General features: G+C 39.9%; 3 protein-coding genes and 1 long non-coding RNA gene across 4 annotated transcripts; 3 read left to right on the top strand and 1 right to left on the bottom strand.

The window, feature by feature from the left end:
* Positions 1-479: 479 nt before the first annotated feature.
* Positions 480-1685, top strand: LOC126396297 (uncharacterized). The gene is made up of 4 exons (XR_007570557.1): positions 480-624; positions 904-1065; positions 1180-1261; positions 1551-1685. It is a non-coding gene; the product is annotated as an uncharacterized LOC126396297 (long non-coding RNA).
* Positions 1686-3300: 1615 nt separating this feature from the next.
* ift46 (intraflagellar transport 46 homolog (Chlamydomonas)) lies at positions 3301-8569 on the top strand. The gene is made up of 5 exons (XM_050054239.1): positions 3301-3815; positions 4558-4844; positions 5263-5356; positions 5853-5984; positions 7649-8569. The coding sequence occupies exons 1-5, from the start codon at positions 3687-3689 to the stop codon at positions 8000-8002; spliced, it is 996 nt and encodes a 331-aa protein (XP_049910196.1). The 5' UTR covers positions 3301-3686; the 3' UTR covers positions 8003-8569.
* An 819-nt stretch (positions 8570-9388) lies between these two features.
* On the top strand, positions 9389-13875 carry LOC126396290 (GDP-L-fucose synthase-like). Its single transcript, XM_050054240.1, has 10 exons — positions 9389-9797; positions 10202-10359; positions 10476-10590; positions 10744-10872; positions 11000-11073; positions 11182-11315; positions 11605-11736; positions 11820-11899; positions 12976-13075; positions 13222-13875. Exons 2-10 carry the CDS (start codon positions 10202-10204, stop codon positions 13275-13277), a joined length of 978 nt encoding a protein of 325 aa, XP_049910197.1. The 5' UTR covers positions 9389-9797; the 3' UTR covers positions 13278-13875.
* A 404-nt stretch (positions 13876-14279) lies between these two features.
* bmb (brambleberry) lies at positions 14280-22943 on the bottom strand. The gene is made up of 13 exons (XM_050054230.1): positions 22821-22943; positions 21379-21641; positions 20688-20816; positions 20412-20597; positions 20103-20325; positions 18069-18185; positions 17772-17951; positions 17097-17303; positions 16195-16345; positions 15557-15618; positions 15319-15446; positions 15097-15218; positions 14280-14980 (listed from the first exon to the last, which is right to left on the bottom strand). The coding sequence occupies exons 2-13, from the start codon at positions 21637-21639 to the stop codon at positions 14851-14853; spliced, it is 1896 nt and encodes a 631-aa protein (XP_049910187.1). The 5' UTR covers positions 21640-21641; positions 22821-22943; the 3' UTR covers positions 14280-14850.
* Between the last annotated feature and the right edge of the window lie 5 nt (positions 22944-22948).

Below are 22948 nucleotides of genomic sequence, written 5' to 3'. Positions count from 1 at the left end.
TACATTCCTTCTCACAGCCGGCTAAATGTTAGTCTGCCTAACATTTAGCCTATATTCCTAACAATTTGCTCCCTTAACATAATCCTCCAGAAACCAAAAATGCCTTCATATGGCAAAAAAGGTAAAGTAACATATATGAAATATGAAATACATTATATTCATAATACCCAATTATTTAAAGAGTACTTGTCTCCCTAATCTTTTATGTCTGTTCTCACTCCCCCACCTGAGCTGCTGTTGTTCACCATGGACAAAAAGGTAAGTGTGAGCTTATTTATCAACCATTTTTTCTTTGATATGTTTATTTTGCTAAGGTTTCTTTTCTTACTAACCATTTTTGACTTTCCTCTTATCTCATTCCACCACCTGAGCTGCTGTTGTTCACCGTGGACGAAGAAAGTAAGTATGAGCCTCTAACTTAGAGAAAAAGTGACCTAGACTAGAATTCAATATATCAAGACAGAAAGTAATGCATTATATTGTGTGAACCAGCTACATACTGTATACAATGCCTGTTTACTCATATTTCACTTATTTAGTAACTCAAAATAATTTGCTCACTCATTTATTGTTCCCTCTCTTACTCCACCATCTGAGCTGCTGCTGTTCACTGTGGACTAAAGGGTGAGTAGCTTAGTGTATATTATTGTGTAAACTAGCCACATGTGCACCTGTTTATCCTTATCCTTATAGAGCAGCCGCCCCATGTACAAGGCCCTTGCCACAGGGGCCTGGGTTCGACTCCAGCCTGTGGCCATTTCCTGCATGCCACTCCCCCTCTCTCTCCCTCTTTCACACTTGTCTGTCCTGTCAATTAAAGGCTAAAATGCCCACAGAATTTTTTTTTAAAAAAAAATCTTGCTTAATAAATCATATATTATCTGACTTACTCTTAATCTGCAGGATTATGTGCAGCTCCAACATCCACACAGGAAGCAGCAAAGGAGGAAGACCCAGACTCAGTATTTTTGCAGAGCATCCAAGGTTACCTTGACGACAGAGAAGAAATGATTACATCATTTCATGATTACAATGATTACAGGACAAGCTGGAGAGCAGACAGAGGTGAGTAACAGTTGAAATGAAAACATTAACAGATCTAATATTTCATCTTAATATTACTTATTTCAAATTCAAAGATGAGTAATGTTACTCATTCTATGGTACTATTTATTTTAGACTCAGTGTTCCTGCAGTGCACCCAGTGTTACCTCAACAAGACAGCTGGAGAGAAGTGGTCATCTGTGTTTCAGTCCACTAAGTAAGTATCTTAATTTTACAAAAATAGCAATACATCAACATATGCTGATGATATTTTTAATAGCTAACTTGTTTAAATATATTTCATCATAATCAGTGTGATAGATGAAGCCTGTGAATGTTTTCTGCACTAAAATAACCTGTGACAGATTAATAATGTTAAAACAGAGATGATTCAGTCTGCAGGCCGACACTTTACCAACAGAAAGTGTCCATTAGTCCAACAGAATTTTGAGTAACATTATTTTCTCTTATTACATGAGTACTAATGAATGTATTTGTTGTTTTAGGGCAGGACTCCTCTTGTGTCCAGGGGCCCCTGAGAGGGGATGTGAACCAAACTGCACAAAGCCAGCATCACAACCATCCACTGAACACACTCTGTCACGCTATTTCTCAACTTTACCAGTTAGCTGTTGCAATCAATAAAACACTCAGTCATCTAAAGTGACACTCTGTATTGTGAGATTGATTTTAACTTCAGTGATGTTGAGTTCATGTGATGCTTTCTGAATCAGATGCAGTTGTGTAGTAGCTAAAATGCTGATAAAATGGTAGAACAGGAGTCTCTCTAAACAAGCAGCTACACTGAGTCATCTGGATTACTTTGTAGATCCCACAACAGGTCTTTAGAAATCAGTCCACATACAGATTAAAGCATTTCCACATATCCAAAAGTGCAGCATGTATGTTAATGTGCAATTGGAAATCAGGGAGGGACTGAATTAGCCCACTCAATACAAGGGTGTCATTGTAGGGTGGGACTGATTACCAAGGGCATTAATATGAGGGAAACCCTCAAAAATCCTGAAAAGTTTGGTTTTGTTTGCAGATTTTTATTTCTCAGTAATTAGTGCCATAACTAAATTAAAACTGGCTGAACGCATTGGTTGAAGACTCAACTTTGTATGAAAAATAGTGGAAGCGCTCTGAGGCCCCTCTCACTCCTTAAAGGCTCAAAATGCTTTAGTCCGCCCCTGAGCTAGGATTCATCTCTAAAGGTGGCTAAGGCTGACTGACTGCTGATTCTGCTGGAGCAACAACGTACACAGTCATGTCTTTCCCTGAGAAAGGAAAATGAGTTTCAAATAGAAAAGAAAGGAAAGGGGAAGATGCTAAACTGACTTTACAAGAACAAAACATTTCAAAAGGTGTGTGAGAAAGACATGGATCAGGAAGGGTGGGGGGCCCACAGAGGCTACTGGTGCATAGGGCCCAGAATTTGGTTATGCTAGGGCTATGAATCGTTATGATGCAAGGTAAATCTTATAAATTGGAGCCTAACTTTTTTGTGCTTATAGATGAAGCAGTACTTGTGAGTAATGTTTGTAGGGGCCCAGCACGTAAATGACATTGAACTGGCATGCATTGTTTATTTTCCTTTACACACTGTAACTGGAGGAAACTCCTGTCAGATATTATTGCACTGTGTTTCGATGCTGTTTTAATGTTTTTAGATATGGTTAGTCAGCAAGTCAAGCTCTCACACAACAGTTGGTATACTTACTAAGTAAAATTCTCATGCTACAACTAGTTCAGTAAGTGCATTTAACTATTGTTAATATAAGCTTAAAGGGCTGCTGCTAACATATTACTACTACTAATAGTTATGATAATGTTAATCATGTATATTTGGTGTCTTTCTACATGATAAAGACAATAACTATTACTTAATTCCTTGGCCAATTTAAATATCTACAAATGTAAATTTACAAACAAAAAACAGTTTGTCAATACCATTCACATCTAATAATAATCCAGATGTGGCTTGTATAAACCACATCTGGATTATTATTATGATTATTATTATCATAGTAATAATAACAACAACAACAACGACAATAATAATAATAATATAATTTTTCTTTTAATAGATTTGCTTTTACGCTTTTCTCACTTAATGTCTTTTTTCAGTCATTATTTTCTCCACGTGTTGCAGTTTTCTGGTTTTACCACTTGATGACAGTGTTGCCTTGTTTGTATTTTGTATTACGCTCAATAAAGCTGTCGGGGAAAAAAACTACAATCCCAAGATGCATTACGTGAGCCGTTGCCAGGATACACCACAGACGGTACGGTAGGTCTCAGAAGCTACCTGCTAGCTACAGTTAGACGCAGACAAACGCGTTCACACTGAACTCCGACTGATACATGTAAAACAAAGAGAGGTAATTTATCTCTGTAGGCCTTTTATCCGTTAAACCGTGTGTTTGTTGTCTTGGACGGTTTAAAACCTCCCGTGGTTCGGTTTATTGTTAGTTGTCTGATGCTAGGTGGCTAACGCGAGACGGTAGACGGGCGTAACAGCTGTGTTGTTTATAAACTTGGTTGTTGGTAAACTGTTATATCAATATTAAAGCGCATCTAAACGCTAGATAAATGTGTGTAACCATATTTGGGTTCACACGATAATGTGTTAGCGTCCTATGGAGCGGGCTGACCGGGGGAAAGACACTAGACTGCTGAAAAACCAACCGTACGACGAGAGCCTGGAGGTGGTCGACTCTGAGGAGGTAGCGAGCGTCTACAGCCCGACTCCCCGCAGCCAGCATCAGGTAACATCCGCCCACCACCACCCCTGGACTGTGTGTGTAGACAAAGAAATGTCTACAGAAGTAGCCTACCTCATGTTATAACGTTAATGTAACGGTATGCACTAGGACTGCAGACTAGTCACTATCAGCTCCATGTACGTTAAGTATCAGCAGTAAAATACTCTCAAGTATAAGCTTCATGTAGTTGGAGTATCAGTAGTACACAAGTATTGGCAGAATTGTGTGGTTAAAGTACCTACTGTAAAAGTACACATGTATTGTCAACTTCATGTTGTGTCAGTATCAGGAGTAAAAGTAAACAGGTATTTTCAGCTTCATGTATTTGAAGTAGGCTATCAGCAGAAAAAGTACACAAGTATTATTAGCTTCATGTGGATAAAGTATCAGAAGTAGAAATACAATACATAATAATGCAACAGACAAGTTTTATTTTGCTTTGTCATCCAGTTACTGACTGAATTAATATTAATTAGTGACCAGTGGGTGTGAGCTGCAAATAGGAGCTGCTACCTGAATATCTTCCGCACTGAGCTGTGATCATCAGAGAGGACAGTCACTTAGCAGCTTCTTCTCATTCACACACTCTAATTTTCACTTTCATGCAATGAACTGCTGCTCTGTGGGCTGTGGTGGACAAAACACAGTGAATGTGTTTGATGGGGTTGACTTTAGCCTATAGTGATGCTGTTGTCACCTTTCTCTCTCCTCTGACATCAGATGAAGATAACTTTTGTGTTTTCAGTCAGAGTCCAGGAGGAGCAGGACGGAGCGAGGCCTGATGTCGGCCAACAGTGATGATGAAGACCACAAGCCTCTGAGGGCCGTCGAGCCAACCGGCGGGCAGCCTGGGGCCAGTCCGAACGAGGAAGATGAGGAAGAAGAAGAGGAGGAGGAGGAGGACTCTGATGAAGAGGACTCAGACGATGATGACGAGCCCGGTGATGCTCCAGAGGGGGCATATGACCCTGCTGACTACGCCAACCTGCCTGTCAGCACAGAGATCAAAGAGCTCTTCCAGTACATCATACGGTGAGCAGTTTACTTAAGAAACACACACACACACACATAATACATATCATACGCTTAATTTTTTCCATTATTGATTCATCTGCTGATTATTTTCTCCATTCATTATTCTGTTTATAAATATCAAAAAATGAAAATGCATGTTATAATTTCCCAGAATCAAAGGTGAGGTCTTCAGTCCAAAACTGTTCAGTTTACTATCAGTCACAACAGACTCTCCTGCTCCATATGATATATATGTAATAATAGTCCTGATACAGTTTGAAGAGAGAAATTTTAGATCACAGAGAGAAAAATGTTGTTACACATGATAAAAGGATTCCTTTATGAATCAGACTGACAGTTAACACAGATCTAGTCATTTAAGCTGGACGGAGAACCAGGGCACAAATAAAAGACGTCTTTTGTTGTCTCCTCTAAGTTACACCCCTCAGTGTGCAGAGCTGGAGCACAGCCTGAAGCCCTTCATCCCAGACTTCATCCCAGCTGTGGGAGACATTGACGCCTTCCTGAAGGTACAAACACAACCTGTCTGCTAATTTATTGGAGCTGCAGAAATAGGAAATACACAAGGATTCATTTTTTTTATTTAGTTTTAGTCTCACTGTTGTCATTCATTTTTAATTTTGATGTATTCTGATCACTTCTGCTGCCTGCATGTTTTCATGTTTCAGCTGTTTTGTTGCTTCCTGTCAAATTCTCAGTGGATTGCAGATGAATTAAGTTCATAAATCATCAGATAACATCATTGACAGACACAACGTTACTGAATGTAAAGACGCTTCTTATTATCGATAGCAGAACAAACAGATAAATCATCTTCTGAACAAGATAAAAATGTCGTCACAGTTCCCGTTTTCAAAACTTTTCTTTTAGTTTTAGTCTCGCTTTTGTTGTGAGAAAAGACAAAGGTTGTGCATTATACCTAACAAACTTTTATTGGTAGTAGCACTAGAAATGCTCCTTAATCTCTGTGACCCCTGATCTGACTGTGACCTGTGTGGCATTCAGGTGCCAAGGCCAGATGGTAAAGCGGACAGTCTGGGTCTGGTGGTTCTGGACGAACCCAGTGTGAAACAGTCAGACCCCACGGTGCTGTCGCTGTGGCTGTCAGAGGAGACCAAACAGCATGGAGCCACTGAGGTACTGATAACCATACACCTGTATCACACACACTCTATTCTGACTGAGATCCTGTAGAACAAGTTATATGTTGAAAATACATCATCATGTCGTTTAAATATAGATCATAATCTACCACAACTTTTCAGCTGAATGTAGTACAGCTTCCAACCTGACACTTTGTGTTTACATCCTGAGTGCGGTCAATGGTGAGCCACCACCCTACTCTCTCTCTGTTAGCGTGGACCTTTTGCTACTTTGTTAACTTTCCGTTTTTTCTTTGTTGCCTGTGTCCTTGTGGATCAGTCTGCGTCCCCCTCTCTAAATTTGGAGGGTCTGGGAATGCAGCGCAGGCTTCAAGAGTTAATTTTCTTCCTCGACAGCAGTTTGTGGAGTTTTGAGTTGTGGGGTGGATAATTATTCAGTCGAACTGATCGGAACCGCTCAGATCAGATCGATAGATTAGAAGAGCAGCTGCTGCAGAGGCAAACTTTTGGACCCAGTGCAGTGAACGATTATGCTTCTTTTTCACTGCTCCTGACGTTCTGCCGCTCTGTGTGTGCGTGGTGCAGTGAATAACTGAACGATATATATATTCCAACAGCGCTCGTAATGAGCGATACGACTCCTAAAGTAGAAAATCAAAAGGTGGCGGCAGATGTTTTAATCGTTCTGGGCCGCCACAAATAAATGAATATGTGGAAAATCCTGTCAGTAATCAGACTGCCTCTGAAGACATTAAAGGCTTTATACTTTGGTTGGATATAAGTCTCAATTTAAAATACCGTAATGACTGTCTTGCAAAGAAATAGAAATTCACACTCGGCTTTCTGTACAGGCTAAAGTCTTGTTTTTCTATCGTATAGAGAAAATGCTTAGTTGCTAGCCTATTTCTGTCTCAGATTGATTTTGGCCATACTATGTACAGGTTTGCATCGCCGTACACCTTGTCTCAGCTTGACCCCCTGTATCACTCAGCCCTGTCTATATAATTACCAAATCTAGCTCCAGGGCTCATTATTGTATCTTATACAGCATGGTAGGATGGCCATCCTTCACTTTGTGTAGCTTCCAACTGTGGTACATTCTAGTCTATTAGATCATCTCAGGTACATTTCCAATTACCTAAGCCAGAAGTTTTTATCTTTGCAAAGCAGTTATAATCTACAGCCACATAAATGGCTTCATTTTAAGGCGCTTTTACCAGCACAGAATCTGGCAAAACAAGTCTGTTCCACTACAGTCCCTGGTCCTGGAATGATCTCCTAAAATGATTTTAAACTTAGAATAGAGGAAGTGGTCACAGCTAGCTGCAGCTGCTTCATTTAACAAACAAATTCTAGATTAAATAGTGCTGCCTTATCACTCCACTCTATTATGTATTGTACTTTGACACATCTATTGTCACTGTTGTGATTTGATGTTGTCCTGCTAGGTCTCACCTGCAAAAGCAGTTCTAATCTCAATGTGACTTCCTCAATAGACAAAAGTTTTATATATACAGTATGTCACCTCTCTTCACTCTCTGTCTTGTCTGTGCCTCCACTTTTCCAATCAAATAAAGGAAGAATGCCAAAAATGAATCTTGTAAAACAAAAACAAAAACAAACACCTCATTCTGTCTGTCTGTCTCTCTGTCTGGCTCCCTGTCTGTCTTTCTCTTTCGCTCTCCCTCTCTCCTCCAGTTAAAGAAGGTAACAAGCGTTGCCAGTCCTCAGACCAACCCTCGGGCGGTGGACAGCTGGGTGGATAGTATCAGCGCTCTGCACCGCTCCAAACCTCCGGCCAGCGTTCAGTATGGCCGAGCGATGCCGGACATTGACAGCCTGATGCAGGAGTGGCCAGCTGAGCTGGAGGAGATGCTGGGCCGCCTGCAGCTGCCCCCGGCCCGCTTGGAATGCAGCCTGGCCGAGTACACCGACATTATCAGCGGCCTGCTGGACATCCCTGTTTACAGCAGCAGGATCCAGTCTCTGCACCTGCTGTTTAGCCTCTATCTGGAGTTCAGAGACTCACAGCACTTCACACGCAGAGCTTAGAGACAGGCTGGAATATCTACATCAGAGTGACACACTTGAGAGGAAAACCTGTAATCAATAATGTAATGTGTGCAGGAAGAAGTGAAAGCTGACATCGGATGTTCCTTATTTAAAGTCTGTATTCTGGCTGCTCATTTATGTGACACCTCAGACAGCAGCTGTTTATTGGTCCAGATACTCTGGGATCAGAAGTGAGAAAATGTTACGACATTCTCTGTTTGATTCTCCTCTGTTTACTTTATATTGTCAAACTTTCAAATAAATGTGAAAATGCCTTTTAAAACAGACTCCCATTCCTATATAGTTGTTTTACTGACAGGTGTTGTGTTTTACACCAGATCACAAATAACACATTTATCATCATTGATGTGTTAACAGATACTTCAATGTTTTAATGACCATATGCAGAACATCATCTCATAATTACCTTTATGAGCAGAAGGAAAACTTTCCTTTTCTCCTATATTTCTTTTACTCCTGTTCCTCCATTGCTACTAATTTGCAAAGTTAAGCATCATGTTTCAAGGAAGAGTCAGTAATGAATGAAATGTAACTAAATATTAATTTAACATCACTTGTTTAATAAACAGGTTATTTTGTACATTGACAGGTGTGTTTCAGGCCTCAGACAAAAAAAAGAAATGCTGCGGTCTGTCATTTATTCAAGTACTGTACTTCTGTACAATTGTAAGGTCCTGTACTCTACTTGAGTATTTCTGTATTTTGCTAAACTTCTACTCCACTACATCTCAGAGGAAACATTGTGCTTTTTACTGTGCTACATTTATCTGACAGCTTTAATTACTCTTCGGATATAGACTATTAATGCAAAAATAAAAAATAAAATCAACTAAATGATAATGAATTATTATAGACCAATCTACCCAGCAGTATACAGTAATTAAAATGAGCCCCACTTTTACCAGCTGCAACGTTAAAGTGATTGATCATTGCCTGAGTTATTATATATATTATTCTGAAATGGACCATTTGCATAATGAGCACTTTTACTTTTGGAATTTTAAATTTATTTTAATGTTTTTATTTCTGAAACTTGAGACTTCTGTGTGCAGCAGTAAAATAACCACAGATCACCCATGCTTGGTTCTGCGGGGATGCAAAAGTATGCATTGCACCATTATTTTACTGTTTTGCACCCTGAGTTAAAATTTAAACAATAGGCGCGCAGACTGTGGGTGTCCCCATACGCACCTGTGTGCAGCAGGAATCTGTAGGCTTGACAGGAAGTAGATGTGCAGTTTGTAAAACGGGTGTAACTGCGTCACATTACATTGTGCACACAGAAAACCTGAGACGTGAAAACGACCCAGCTGTTCGTCAATAAAATTTTATTCTGAAAGTTCTGACCGGAAGTTCAGCTTGACATTCTAGCTTAACACCGGCTTCGTCTGTCTGCACTTACAGCTAACGGGTGAGACGCAACTATATAGTTTGTTTAATTTGTTTAGCTTAGAGCTAACGTCTTACCGTCACTCTGAGGAAAAGCAAAAACATATATAATTAACGTATTTGTGACATAGTTGCCACATTCAGGTTAGCTTATGTAGCTAACTTTATGTTAATTTAACACTCGCTGCAAGGAATGAATGTGACAGCGGTTACCCACTGCTAGCATAGCTAACATAAACTTTGGCTAATAGCGTTAGCTTGTCTGGCTGACTTTGGGCAGCACAACACAGCATCTCTACAGACTGGACATTCCTCTTGACAAGCAGGTACCAACAAACAAGCCGGCCCTGGGATACGTGTCTTTGTACATTTCCCGAAAGCACAGGTAAGCTAAATAAGTTAGCTAACTTAGTTAGCTTATCTGCATTACTCAACACAATCCACATGTAAGATAGTGTTGAGTTTGGCTTGTTATGACGTTAGTTTGCGAACCGATGTTCGCCGGTTGTCAAATGCTCTCTAATCACATTGCTTGTGAAATTATCTGTGTGTACATGTAAAATGTCCACTGAACTGCTGTATGACGTGGCATTTACCTGAGCCTTCAGCATTGCAAACAGCTGCGACACACCCACCTGTAGTGACTGTGGGGGAGCTGTCAGTGCCATATTCACTGCACCTTTGTGTTATGAAACAAAGCGTCACTATCATGTGTAAACACTCATATCTTGTTTTGTTTGTATCATGCCTACGCCCCATTAAGCGTGCTTCATATATGTCTTTATCTAGATGAATTGTCAAGGTAATCACACCGCTCCACTGAGGGTGCTGGTGACAGGAGGTTCCGGCTTGGTGGGCAGGGCCATACAGCATGTGGTCAAACAGGAAGGGGGAGCCAAGGAGGGGGAAGAATGGACATTCCTCTCCTCCAAAGATGCAAATCTCATGTGAGAGCACACTCCTCAGGCTGCTAATATGCAACACATGTTTTGATACTAATACACAAAGTTTGGAGGTTGTCTCTGTACTTTACTCATTCTGTGTTATTGTTGTGTTTCTTTAGGAATATGGAGGAGACACGGGCGGTGTTTGAAAAATATCGGCCAACCCATGTCATCCACCTGGCTGCTATGGTTGGGGGGCTTTTCAAAAACATGAAGTACAACCTGGACTTTTGGGTATGAGGAAATCACACTTCTGCTATTACTGCTAATAAAAGAGCACAGATGTTTGAAAAGGCTGTCGGACATTACGTGTTGTTTTGTGTAGTTTTCTTATAATTCTTTTCATATGTGTTTTTTTTTTCTTACTGATGTGTCTGCCCTCTCCAGAGAAACAATATCTACATCAACGATAACGTTCTGCAGGCAGCACATGAAGTTGGCGCAGTCAAGGTTGTTTCCTGCCTATCCACCTGCATCTTTCCTGATAAGACCACCTACCCTATCGATGAGACCATGGTAAAAGGCCTCTGTGTGTGTGTGTGTGTGTGTGTGTGTGTGTGTGTGTGTGTGTGTGTTCTCTTAGCATTGCACTTACCAGTCAATTTGGAATGGCGGCTAACTTTGCTTCATTTCATTGCATTAGATCCATAACGGTCCACCTCATGAGTCGAACTTTGGCTATGCCTATGCAAAGAGAATGATTGACGTCCATAACAGGTGGGAACTCAACTGTTGTTGTTGTGCTGTAACATGTTTAGTAAATTCCCACTGTCACATTCCTACACACGTAATAATTGTCTGTAAAACTTTGTGTATGTTTCACAGGGCATATTTCCAGCAGCATGGGCGGTGTTTTACAGCTGTGATACCCACTAATGTGTTCGGTCCCCACGACAACTTCAGCATTGAGGACGGTCATGTGCTGCCAGGCCTTATACACAAAGCTTACATTGCTCAAAGTAAGTCTATCAATGCTCTTTTTACGAATTACAATATGTCTACCTCATTGTGGTTAGGATCAGTAATGAGACCATACCTACACAGCACAACTTAACTATAAGTAGAGACTTTAATATATATTTTTTAGGCGTATGCCTAAGCATTTGACGGTGACTGAAAAACAATATCAAATATACTGTAAGATTAGTGACAGTGCTGATGCTAATCCTGTGTATTGAAGGTAGAGTAGGGTACAGTGGGGATACATGGAGCAATATTAATTGTGTACTTATTTGTGTGTATGATTAGAGGAGGGGAAGCCCCTGGTGGTCTGGGGCTCTGGCACTCCCAGAAGACAGTTCATTTACTCTTTGGACCTGGCTCGTCTCTTTCTGTGGGTCTTGAGAGAGTATCCAGAAGTCGATCCAATCATTCTTTCCGGTGAGTCCTCATACACAGCACATTGACAGTGAAAGCTAAGTTAAATTTAGTAGTAATGCCTGTGTCGTATCTGCTGGTTCCAGTTGGAGAGGAAGATGAAGTGTCCATCAAAGAAGCAGCAGAAGCAGTTGTGCAAGCGCTTGACTTTAAAGGAGAAGTGGTGGTATCCTTTAATTGTGCTAAGTAAATCAGTGTCATCAGAGAAAATTTGTCATGTTTAACAGGTGTTTAATATGGAACAGATTGTTTATTATATATAGTCCACGCTCCTAATTTGAGGTGGCTCCACGTTTTATTATGTCTCCATGCCAGCGATAGCCTTGGCCGGAGGCATTATGTTTTCAGGTTGTCCGTCCATCCGTATGTACGTCCCATCCTTGTGAACACGATTAGTTTTTGGTGGTCACAGGTCAGAGGTCAAAGTCATTGTGACCTTGTCTGTCTCATTCTCATAATTGCTCTCAAGAATGCCTTGAGGAAATCTTTTCAAATTTGGCACATTCACTTCGATTCAATTCATTTTGGTGGTCATAGGTCAAAGGTCAAGTCTACGTGACTCTATCTCATTCTTGAGAATGTGATATCTCAGGAATACCTTGAGGGAATTTCTTTAAATTTGACACAAACATCCACTTGGACTGAGGAGTAAACTGATTAGAATTTTGTGGTCAAAGGTCAATGTCAATGTGACCTCACAAAATATGTTTTTGGCCATAACTCAAGAATGCATATGCTAATTGTGACAAAACTTCACACAGATGTCTAATATGATAAAATAATGAAGAGCATGCTGGTTGTTTTTGCTTGTTGTTGCACATTGAGTACAAACTGCAAATATTCAACATTATTGCTGATCAATTGTTTTTTAAAGCATATTGTACATTTTTATGAATGGGGTCATTCCCATCTCAGGAAATGATCCATGATTATTTGTTTATTATTCTAAAATACTAAACTAAATAAATTACTATTTTTAAAAACAGTAAAAGCTCCAAATTCTGTTGTAGCCAGTTGGAAGTTCTCGACAAGTTTATTACCATAAAATACTGGAATTACCTGAAAAAAGACGCTGTCTGGTTATGACTTACCTTTCTGAACTGTTTAACTATCATGCAATTTGTATGTAACAGACGTTTGCATGATTATTAGACTGGTCCTTCAGCATTTGTAAAGAAAGTGGTTGTTCATATTGTTTCTAATAATCAGATGCATGTAGTTTCCTTGACCTTTGACTTCTAGTTCGATACCAGTAAAGCAGACGGCCAGTTCAAAAAGACAGCTAGCAATGCAAAGCTGCAACGCTACCTGCCAGATTTTACCTTCACACCCTTCAAACAAGGTAGGACTGACTTGTTGGTTGTGTTTGTTTGTTTACATGGTTGGTTGTTTAGTTGCCATCAGACAGTGCAGAAATGTGCAATTACAAATATGTCTTGAACACATCTGCTGTCTGCCTGTCTTCACTCATTCTTTTTACTCTTACAGCTTTGAAGGAAACCTGTGATTGGTTTGTTGCCAACTATGACTCAGCCCGAAAGTGAAAACTCTATCAGACAAGTGGTACGAAGTTCTTAAACCCATGACCCGCTCCGTTGGAAAAGAAGGCTAATAGTGAAGGAGGAAATGGCTGAAAGAAAACAATGTGGTGGTTAATCTGCAAAGGTAGATGGTTGTTCCTAAATGAAGTCTGTCCGTTTGATTCTGTCACTTGGTGAGCTGGACTGAACGTCTCACTTTAAATCCACGTCTGCAACACCATACCATATTATGTTGCTAATGTTTACTTGACTCTCTTTAGGTATAGGGAATAATCTATTGTCTACCTGTGTGTAGTTTCTTTTTCACTATAGCAGTGTTCATTTCAGTTGTTAACTGACTGCTTCAATCTTGGAATCCAGGTGCTGGCACAATTTAATATTTTCAATTAATTATCTGTCTGTAAACCCTTCTCAGCAGTTTTATCACTGAATTACTTTCAGTCTTTAAGGGTTTGGGATTTGGCAGTTTAAGAGACCTGGCCTTGACTTGCTTTATTTAATGAACACAAAGAAGGGTACGGTATGGGAAGTTTACCCAGTGGTTGGGATGTTTTTTTGATAAGTATTTTGGCACTGAACAAAATAAATGTTTTATACCTATGATTATGTCCAAAGTGTCTTGCCTGAATCTTTAAGGGCTTTGCCACAGGCTCACATTTATGTGTTTATGCCTCCGTGCTGGTGCTAGCTGTGGCTGGAGGTGTTTTGTTTTCAGATTGTCTGCCCATCCCATTCTCGTGAATGCGAAATCTGAAGAACGCCTTGAGGGAATTTCCCCCAAATTTGGCATAAACATCCACTTGGACTCAAGAATGAGCTGGTCGCAATTTGTGGTCAAAAGTCACAGCAACCTCACAAAATATTTTTTTGGCCATAAGTCAAGAATTCATGCTCTGACAAATTTTCACACAAACGTCTAATATGATGAAATTAAGGGATTAAATTTTATATCCAAAAGGTCAAAGGTCAACTTTACTGCAACATTATAACGTTATACAGTAACACTTTTTTGGCCATTATTCAAAGTCATATCTCAGGAACAGAAGGAGAGACATTTAGTCAGATACTGACAAAATTGATGAAGAAATCTTCTGTGCTGCCGGGGGGAAGATGTGTGTGAAGCATCCATGTTTTCACAGACATTAATGTAATATTTAATGAAAACTTGACAGGTTTGTGGAGGTATAACTGTGAGGCGGTGAATCTAAATTTATTATTTTTTTTAATTTAGCAGGTTTTCATATTATACAGGAAAATAAAATAAAAACTGCATGACTGAATTCAGCTTTAGGGATTACTACTACTGTTATGTTTGAATACATGTACTCACAGCTTCATAGGTAAAGAAATAATTTATTTACTTTAAAATGAACAGCAAGCAGTACTTACAATGACAACATGATAACAGTTCATTAGTTTTCTGCAGAGAACGCCCTCTAGCAAATAAAAATGCTCTGAATACACATACGGTCACATTGATAGGTAAAGACAAATTGTATTCACTTGAAAAAGAACACTTAAAAACATGGCAATAAAAAATAAAATAAAACATCTGTAGTCTAAAACAGTGGAGTGCTCATGTAACAACATAGGAGGAGAGCCCTCCTTCGTGGACTCTGCAGTACTCCTGTCCCGGCACGGCTCTCTTCTTACAGGCCTTCCCTGTTTTTGTGATACCGTTGCACAGCTGACGGCCTGACAGAGAGCTGATACAGGAAACACGGAGAGAGAGAAAAGAAAGGCATGATCAATTAACTGAAAAAAATGTATTGGGCTGGTTGGTTTTGTGCATTGGTGTAGGCAGAAAATCTGAACCCCTGACCTGTTGCTGATGACTGATGGGGTAGGACTCGCACTTCGTGAGTCGTTCACGAAATCGTGCGAGTCGTTCACAGCATCAAAAATACCTCCCAGGTTCCTCGGGGGCATGTCAGCAACCAGAGCCTACAAAATAAACCCGTAGCATTTATATGTCACCTGTTAATAATTAATGAGGTACTGAAAATAGATCTTAGTTACCCTTCATATGACTGGGTTTGCTCACCGTGGAAAGAGCTGGCTGTGGTAGAAGCCTGGGAGTGGAGTGATTGGGTGTGCCAATAATTGGCACAAACCTGGACTCTGGCATTGGCTTCCTCTGAGCGGGAGACACTGCTGATACGCCAAAGTTACCTGCAGACAAATACAAAGTGAGAGCAAATGTAAGTAACTTCATCCAATAGAATGTCACTTTTCTTTGGAGGGAATTATTATTAAAATATTTTACAGTATATATTTCAAACCTGAAATGAAGCTGTCCTGATTCAACAGGTTGTCTTGCTCCATGAAGCCATCATTTTCATCTCTGAGGATAAGAAGAATAAGAGACTACATCAAATAAGTAGAAATAAGAGCACTTATCTCTGGCATTGCTGCACATTGTTGAAAATTTGTTTCAGCAATCATGACTTTAAGTTTTAATCAAGATCTGTATTAACATGCACAATCAGGGAATATGTGTTCAATAATTCATTTAAAAATAGTAGGGATAAAAAAATAATGAGGTGTCAGAACTGAAATGATTAGACAAGTGATTATTTGATCAACAAAATGAATCAGCAAATAATTGATGTTTTAAGTCATTTCCAGCAAACATACCATACATACATACATACATACATACAAGTATTTTCTGCTTCTCTCTATATCATTGTAAATGGACTATCTTTGGGACTGTTGGGTGGACAAAACAAGACATTTTAAAGATGTCACCTTGGGTTCTGGGAAATTATACAGAGCATCTTATACAATTTTCAGACATTTTACAGACAATAATAAATTGAGAAAACAATGGTCAGGTTTCATCAATAATAAGAAATAATCATTAGCCGTAGCCCTAGTCTGCAGCATAGACAGTATATAATTAACTCTGCAGACTCACTTCTGTGGTGTAGAGGACGGTGGATATGACTGGCAGGAGGAAACTGGCTGCTTCAGAGGCTCCACTATCTCACATGGGGTCAGAGGCAGCAGGGCAACTGGCTTTTCTCTGGTCTGGAAGCACGCCCACAACTGATTCACAAACCAGTGACCTGCAGATATGATGGAAAAAACCCACAACATTACTACAAATACATGAAAATACTGGAGACATTGTCTTGCCTTGTAATCACCTTTAAAAGAATACTTCACCAGCAAAATGACCATTTGTACATCAATTACTCACCATATTATGTCAAATTTGTGCATGTCTCTACAGTGAACTTAAAATCCAAAAAAGGTGAACGTTCTTTATGAGCTGAAGTCAGTGGAGATCATTTTCACAACAGCTGTATCAAAACATACGTTTACAAACTCTCACACAACTCGTGCAGTATAATCCAAGTCTCATATGCTCAGTACTTTCCAAAAGCATGCATTGTTTCCATTGTCTCCAACCTACAAAAAGCACGCGTGCCTGAGCACGCATGTTAGCGTGGGCTCCGCTTGAGCAGAGTTCAAACGCACACGACACGGCCGTGCATGAGACTGTTTGTACAGACGCATTTTAAATAGCAAGGGTTCAGTGGAAATGCACGTGTTTGGAAAGTACTGATCATACGACTGGATAAATTATGCTTGGATTATACTGCACGAGTTGTGTGAGAGTTTGTAAACCCATGTTTTGATATAGTTTTGCTGTTGTTAAGTACGATCTCCACTGACTTCGATACATGAAGAACATTTGCTTTTTGGATTCTTTGTTCAATGCAGAGGCATGTGAGAAAAACACTTAGGAATTCAACAAATGGCCAGTAACTTATATACAAATAGTCATAATAACATATTCCTTTAAGTTTGTACCCAGAGAGAGAATGAGCAGCAGCAGACTGAGGCCGGTGAGATCCAGTGCTGGCTGCTGGTTGATCTCAGCCACTGCATTAAGAGGCACGGTGATCAGCAGCATGGCTCGAGAGAAACCTGGGCACCGCAGGAACGTCAGCAGGACTGCACACAGGACAAAGTAGCTTGTGTGTGCAATACACGTCCACATGGCTGTCAAGCTCAAACCTGTTATCACAACAAGGACAAGGGAAAAACAATAAAATCAGTAAAATCTTGTTGTGGTTTTGAACATTTCAGACTATAGGAGGATGATCTTTGACTGATTTGATCATCACCTAATGGCTGACTATGGGGTTCGTTACCACACTTTCAGTTCTGGGCTGTTTATGCGCAACTAAAGCAATTTCTATTTTGATAGAGTTTTTACGAGAGTTGATTCTCTGAACAATTTGCCATGATCGTGCCGGCCTTTTTTTTTTTTTTAGAGCAAAAACTGAGTGGAATGATCAGAAAAACAGCTACTTTTCATTGATTAATTTTCTATTGATCAATTAATCATCTCAGCTCAATGTTTGTTATATTTAATCACTATTCATAATAGATGTCAGACCAAAAAATCTAATTTAATTAATTAAAATGATTTTGTAGTAGAAAAGATGACAGATATGGACTGCACTGAGTGTAATGTCTTGCCTGCCCAGCCGAGGTAGCCCTGGATCATGTGAAGCCTCTCCTCAATCCGGCTCTGCATGTTATCCAGGTAGTGCAGCGTGACTCCCAGGGTGCTGTTCATGCGCTCCAGTTTGTTCATCAGGTCAGTGTAGTACTGGGAGGTCTGGTCCTGGTACTGCAGAAACTCCAACATACTGTGGTCTGATCGGCCACAGGCATGGGAGGAAGGTAAATTAAAATCAAACACAGCACTGATTTGAACGACTAGTTTCAAATAGATGCAATGAATTTAGATTTGTGATGCTCTGTTTTTATTACCAATCTTTTGATGGATGTCCTGAGCTTGGTGTCTGACATCTGTGAGGTCTTTCACAATCGCCTTGTGACTGTCCTGCACCTCGGCACCCTGGATGTGCAGATGCTCACTCACATTCTCTGAAGGGAGACAAGAAGGAAGGCCAAATGTGATAAATGTCATTTCTTACCAGATAATGTGACATTTGCTGGGTTTACATGGAGCATTTTGTCCAACAACAAAAGAGAATCATAGTTAAATATTTTTCTCAGTTTGAAGGGGTGGGATAGACCTTTTAAATCTCAGTCAGCACATGAAACTCACGTAACTGCTCCTTTTAAAATCACTTAATACAGTGGTTTTCATATTTTTTGTGCCCAAGGCACACCAATGGGCAAGCCAAAATCTCAAGTACGCCTTTATTTGCATCTGTGCACAATAGCTTCTATAACGTGCATTATCACAACATAAGACAATAAAAATAATAAAGGAAAAAAAAAAAAATACAACGCATAGCTTTTGTGAGGTTTTTTTTCCTCTGGTAGGACGTCTTCACTGGTGCTTTATTGTAATTTGCTCTGTACAATACAGCGATCCATTGACCCACTGATAGCTTTCTCTCTTTAAATGTCATCATCCCTCACACTGGCTGCCAGTCATGGCTTTTGATGTGTCACACACTTAGAATTTCCTATGTGTGAATGGCAACAAATAGGTTCCCCTAGATGTTTTTTTTTTTAAGATATTTTTTGGGGCTTTTTAGCCTTTAATGGATAGGACAGACAAGCGTGAAAGGGGGAGAGAGAGAGGGAGTGACATGCAGCAAAGGGCCACAGGCTGGAGTCGAACCCGGGCCGCTGCGGCAACAGCCTTGTACATGGGGCACCTGCTCTACCACTAAGCCACCGACGCCCCAGATGGTTTTTAAAATTAAATCAAATTACATTTTTTAGCTAGACTTTGCCTCTTTTTTAGGAAATGGGTGCACACAACATACTGATACAGTCACTTCAAAATTCATTCATAACTTCTTGTATAGGCTCAGTTGAATATTGCAATAATAATGTGTCGTTACCACAAAATCCCACAGCACACCTGGATTGGTATCACGGCACACCATTTGTGAACCACTGATGTAGTAATCGTAATGGTTTCAGTTCAACATTCTGTTTTTAGATGGTTGTTTGTGCTCAAGGTAGACATCTTTATCCACAGTAGGTGTACATAGCACAAACAAGTAACAACAAGTAGTCTGTAGGTAGGTACTCTATTTATTATATCCATTTTATGATTGTTGATTTGTTTATTTTTTTTCGGTTTCTGTCATCAGATTAATGCTAACCAGTTAGCTATCAGATTTGCTGTTTGGGTCTAATGTCTTACAACATTCTGAGGAAGTGCTAATTTACTGTTTGGCTTATTAATGTATTTAACTAGTTTAAAACTTTGACTCCTATGAGGTCTATATGTTGACTCAATTAATAACTATGTTGTATTTTCTGTGGGAACCTAATTTTGTAATATTGAACTTCATCCTGGCATTAGAGACAATTTAACTACAATGGCAGCCAGTCTCTACCTCTGTGAATCCAGTTTTATTGTTAATGCTATTGTACTGGCATTAATTCATTTGTTAAGTTTTACAGTACCTTTGGTCTAACTCTTGTTTATGATTTCATTTAATTTGTTGTCCAAAACTGTCAAAGTTTAACAGATGCTTCCAGTAAAACGACAAAGGTCAGCTCATGTCTTAAACCTTAACTGGAAGTGTGTTTACCTCGCTGCATAGCTGTGTATCCACATGCACTGTGAGGAAAGAAGAGTAAGTTCAACTATTTAAAAGTTAATTGGACTTTGTGTGCTTTCACATTCTAGGACTCCAACCACAGCAATGCAAAGCACAATGCAGGCACACATTTTGGTATATCGTCACTTCAGAGAAGCACCAATTCAACACTGTTCTTGTCATAACTGATGTGTAAACAACAGCTCCAATTCTGTGCCAGATACACCAAATGGTAAATATTTTACAGTGTGAAATAAATGAAAGCTCTCACCCATTTTCTTTGTAATGCCCTGAATGAGCTTGGCTACCAGTTCCTGTCCGGCGGCGATGAGGGCTTTCTCCTGGCCCAGACGCTCCAGGTTGTTCCTCAGTGAACTCTCCATGTGCTCCTGGCCCTCATGCAGCTTCTCCTGTTGGGTCTGCAGAGCACTGTGACCATGCAGCAGCTTGTCCAAAGAGGCTGCAGTCAATTCCTTCAGCTCCAGCTGGCCCTCCTGTCATACAACACCATGATCAAAGCATAATCAACCTGCATACTGTGCACATGAAGATGAGAAGCCCAAAGTGGACTGAAATTTACCTTCAGGTCCTTCATTGCACTCAGTTGGCTTGTGGCTGTGGAGATGAGAGCGTTGACAGTGTGCTCTGCTCGGCGCCTGAAGAGCTGCTGGCGAGTTGCGTAGCAAACAGAGCGAGCTCTGTTGCTCACAATGTGGTAAGCATTCCATGTGTCTGAATCCATGTCTGCTGTGCACTCTTTTATAGTCTGAAACATAAAAATTAGATTAAAAATAGCTCCACACAGCCAAAACACACTCATCCTCTGAATCCTTTTATCATTACTTTATAATTTTACCATTTCCTCTGTACATGGAAAGGTCCGGCGCCCCTCAATCTCTGCCTGGCAGTTAAACAGAACAACACCAAGCTTCGCAAGCTGCTCCTCTGGGAGGCTTTCGCAGCTCGCCTTCAGCCGGGCGACCACCTACAAAGGAACACTGAGCTTTATTAAATCTGTTAAGGACAAACCAGTGGAAGTGTACCAATGCTACTGTGACCCTGTTATGGCAAACAAAGCTGTGAGGACTGCTACCATTTGATGAAAATGTCCAAAAGGTGGAAAAGTCTTCACAGCAGTGTTTCTCATTTGAACAGTAACTGTATTGTTAGTCTCAAAACATCACATAACAGATCTCAGGCTGTCATGTGATTTTAAGTCGACCACAATTTTTACAAAAATCCCCAAAATTAACTGGTTCCAATATTTGAAACTGAAAGGATTTTTTTTTTCTGTTTTGCAAATGACTCTTTTTGCACTTTGAATCTGAAGACATCAGCTTAGGTTCTAGGAAACTGTAATGTAGAATTTTCCACTATTTTTTGACATTTTACAGACTAATAAATTAATCAACATAATTGTTAGATTAATTAATGATTAAAAAATGATGACACAAACAAATATATGAACTCCTGATTTGATTCTGCTTACATGCATCACTAAGTGGATTCTGAGCCAAATACTGAGAAACCCTGAATTTAAACTTTACCCTGTAATGACAGCTGTCTAACGGACTGAGCTCCATCTGCTTTGCCTCAGCCAAAAACTTCTCATCTGCAGTGCTCATCTCAAACTGAGCATCCTTTGCAAGAAGTGCTGGGACTTCTGCTGTAAGTGGAGGAGGTGGTGCCACTGCCGGAGGTGCTGTCGCTCCCTTCAGCCACTCAAAGAGCCCGCTGACTGCAGGACACTGACAGGCCAGGATACTGATCAGCAGGAGGGGCAGGTGATGGATCAGGAGTAGAGCCATGTCTGGAACAAAACACAATCAAAATGCATAATTAATTTGTTAACTAAAAGATATGTGCAGCATTAAATAACAACAGCAAAAAAAGAAAAGTCATTCATGTCAATGCTCATACTGTTGATGGGCTCATTTGTAGCTCTGTTCGGATGTTGCCATTTTGGGTCTAGTGTAAAATGTCCATTTCCCCCATTTTCTTAAAGACGAACTTCTTGTAGTCTAAAGATATGGAATAGTTTTTTCCGTTCAGCGGATCTACTCAGAAATTACTAGCATTTGTTCATGTGTTGGGGGATATTTTTTTCTTGATTTCTAATATTAGATTAAAAAAACAACAACTTGCTAGTAACTTTATCAATGTCTGCTATTTGTAATTGCACTTTCTTAAGGAAAATAACAGTGATTATGTGCCATTCAACTACAGGGACCTTATACTGTTGTACTATATCATAGTATTTTTTTCTTATTCTAAATACAACTTCCCAAGACAGCTATTTTTTATATTTTCTTTACATATATGTGACTGAACTGATGTAACTCAGCTGCAGGAGGTGTGATGTCCAGATGTGAAGGCTGTCGCTAGATGGCGACAATAACAGTCCATATGTTTGAATGATTGTTTGAAAATATATATGCAGGATCTGCTTTCTATAAATTTACGGTGTCCTATATAAGCCCATGCAGGATGAGTATAACTGTATGCATGATACAGTAATAAAAACTTTCATTCATTCATAAATGCTAGCCCATGTTTGAATGAGGACCACGGCACACTGAGGCTTGCCCAGGCATGTCTGCTCTGCTGCACAGACACTTCAACACAGCACCTGCTGCAAAAGATTATGTATGCACAATTAAAATACTAATTTCTACGGTATACTTCAGTCATGCCGAAAAGACGAGACTCTTTTTATTATAAAATGAAAACATACAAATTAAAATCTACCTGGACGCAATTTTCAATCTATTTTTCTGTCTGTTTTACACACCTGGGAGTCCATCACCCGTGCCTTCCATAGTGTGCAAAGCAAAATGGGAAACCCACTCTAATAGTTTTCAGCACATTCAAAACACTCAGCGCTAACTTGTTGCGGCAATATGCGAGTAAAATGACTTCAACTAATTACCTTGAAAATCAATGCACACATAATTGAATGCAAAAATATACGCACTGCTAAATCATGTACCTGTTGTATTAGTTGCAGGTCCTTGTTGGTGCCGTCTCCCTCTCACAGCTGATCGGAATGACAGTTAATTTTTTTGTCCCGCACCTCTCCGCCCTATAGGACGAGGATACAGCCAATGGAATCACTCG

Source organism: Epinephelus moara, chromosome 10, assembly GCF_006386435.1.
Source record: "Epinephelus moara isolate mb chromosome 10, YSFRI_EMoa_1.0, whole genome shotgun sequence".
In the NCBI taxonomy this organism is placed as follows: Eukaryota; Metazoa; Chordata; class Actinopteri; order Perciformes; family Serranidae; genus Epinephelus; species Epinephelus moara.
Note: the sequence above shows the minus strand (reverse complement) of the source record. Positions and strands in the feature narration are given on the sequence as shown.

Coding starts and splice junctions, on each gene's coding strand:
- ift46 (XM_050054239.1), top strand. CDS start 3,687: ATGGAGCGGGCTGACCGGGGGAAAGACACTAGACTGCTGAAAAACCAA. Junction 4,845..5,262: donor CTCTTCCAGTACATCATACG/GTGAGCAGTTTA, acceptor GTCTCCTCTAAG/TTACACCCCTCAGTGTGCAG. Junction 5,357..5,852: donor ACATTGACGCCTTCCTGAAG/GTACAAACACAA, acceptor TGTGGCATTCAG/GTGCCAAGGCCAGATGGTAA.
- LOC126396290 (XM_050054240.1), top strand. CDS start 10,202: ATGAATTGTCAAGGTAATCACACCGCTCCACTGAGGGTGCTGGTGACA. Junction 10,360..10,475: donor TCCAAAGATGCAAATCTCAT/GTGAGAGCACAC, acceptor GTGTTTCTTTAG/GAATATGGAGGAGACACGGG. Junction 13,076..13,221: donor CTTCACACCCTTCAAACAAG/GTAGGACTGACT, acceptor TTACTCTTACAG/CTTTGAAGGAAACCTGTGAT.
- bmb (XM_050054230.1), bottom strand. CDS start 21,639: ATGGCTCTACTCCTGATCCATCACCTGCCCCTCCTGCTGATCAGTATC. Junction 18,186..20,102: donor GGGCATTACAAAGAAAATGG/GTGAGAGCTTTC, acceptor GTCTCCCTTCAG/AGAATGTGAGTGAGCATCTG. Junction 15,447..15,556: donor TCAGGACAGCTTCATTTCAG/GTTTGAAATATA, acceptor ATTTGTCTGCAG/GTAACTTTGGCGTATCAGCA.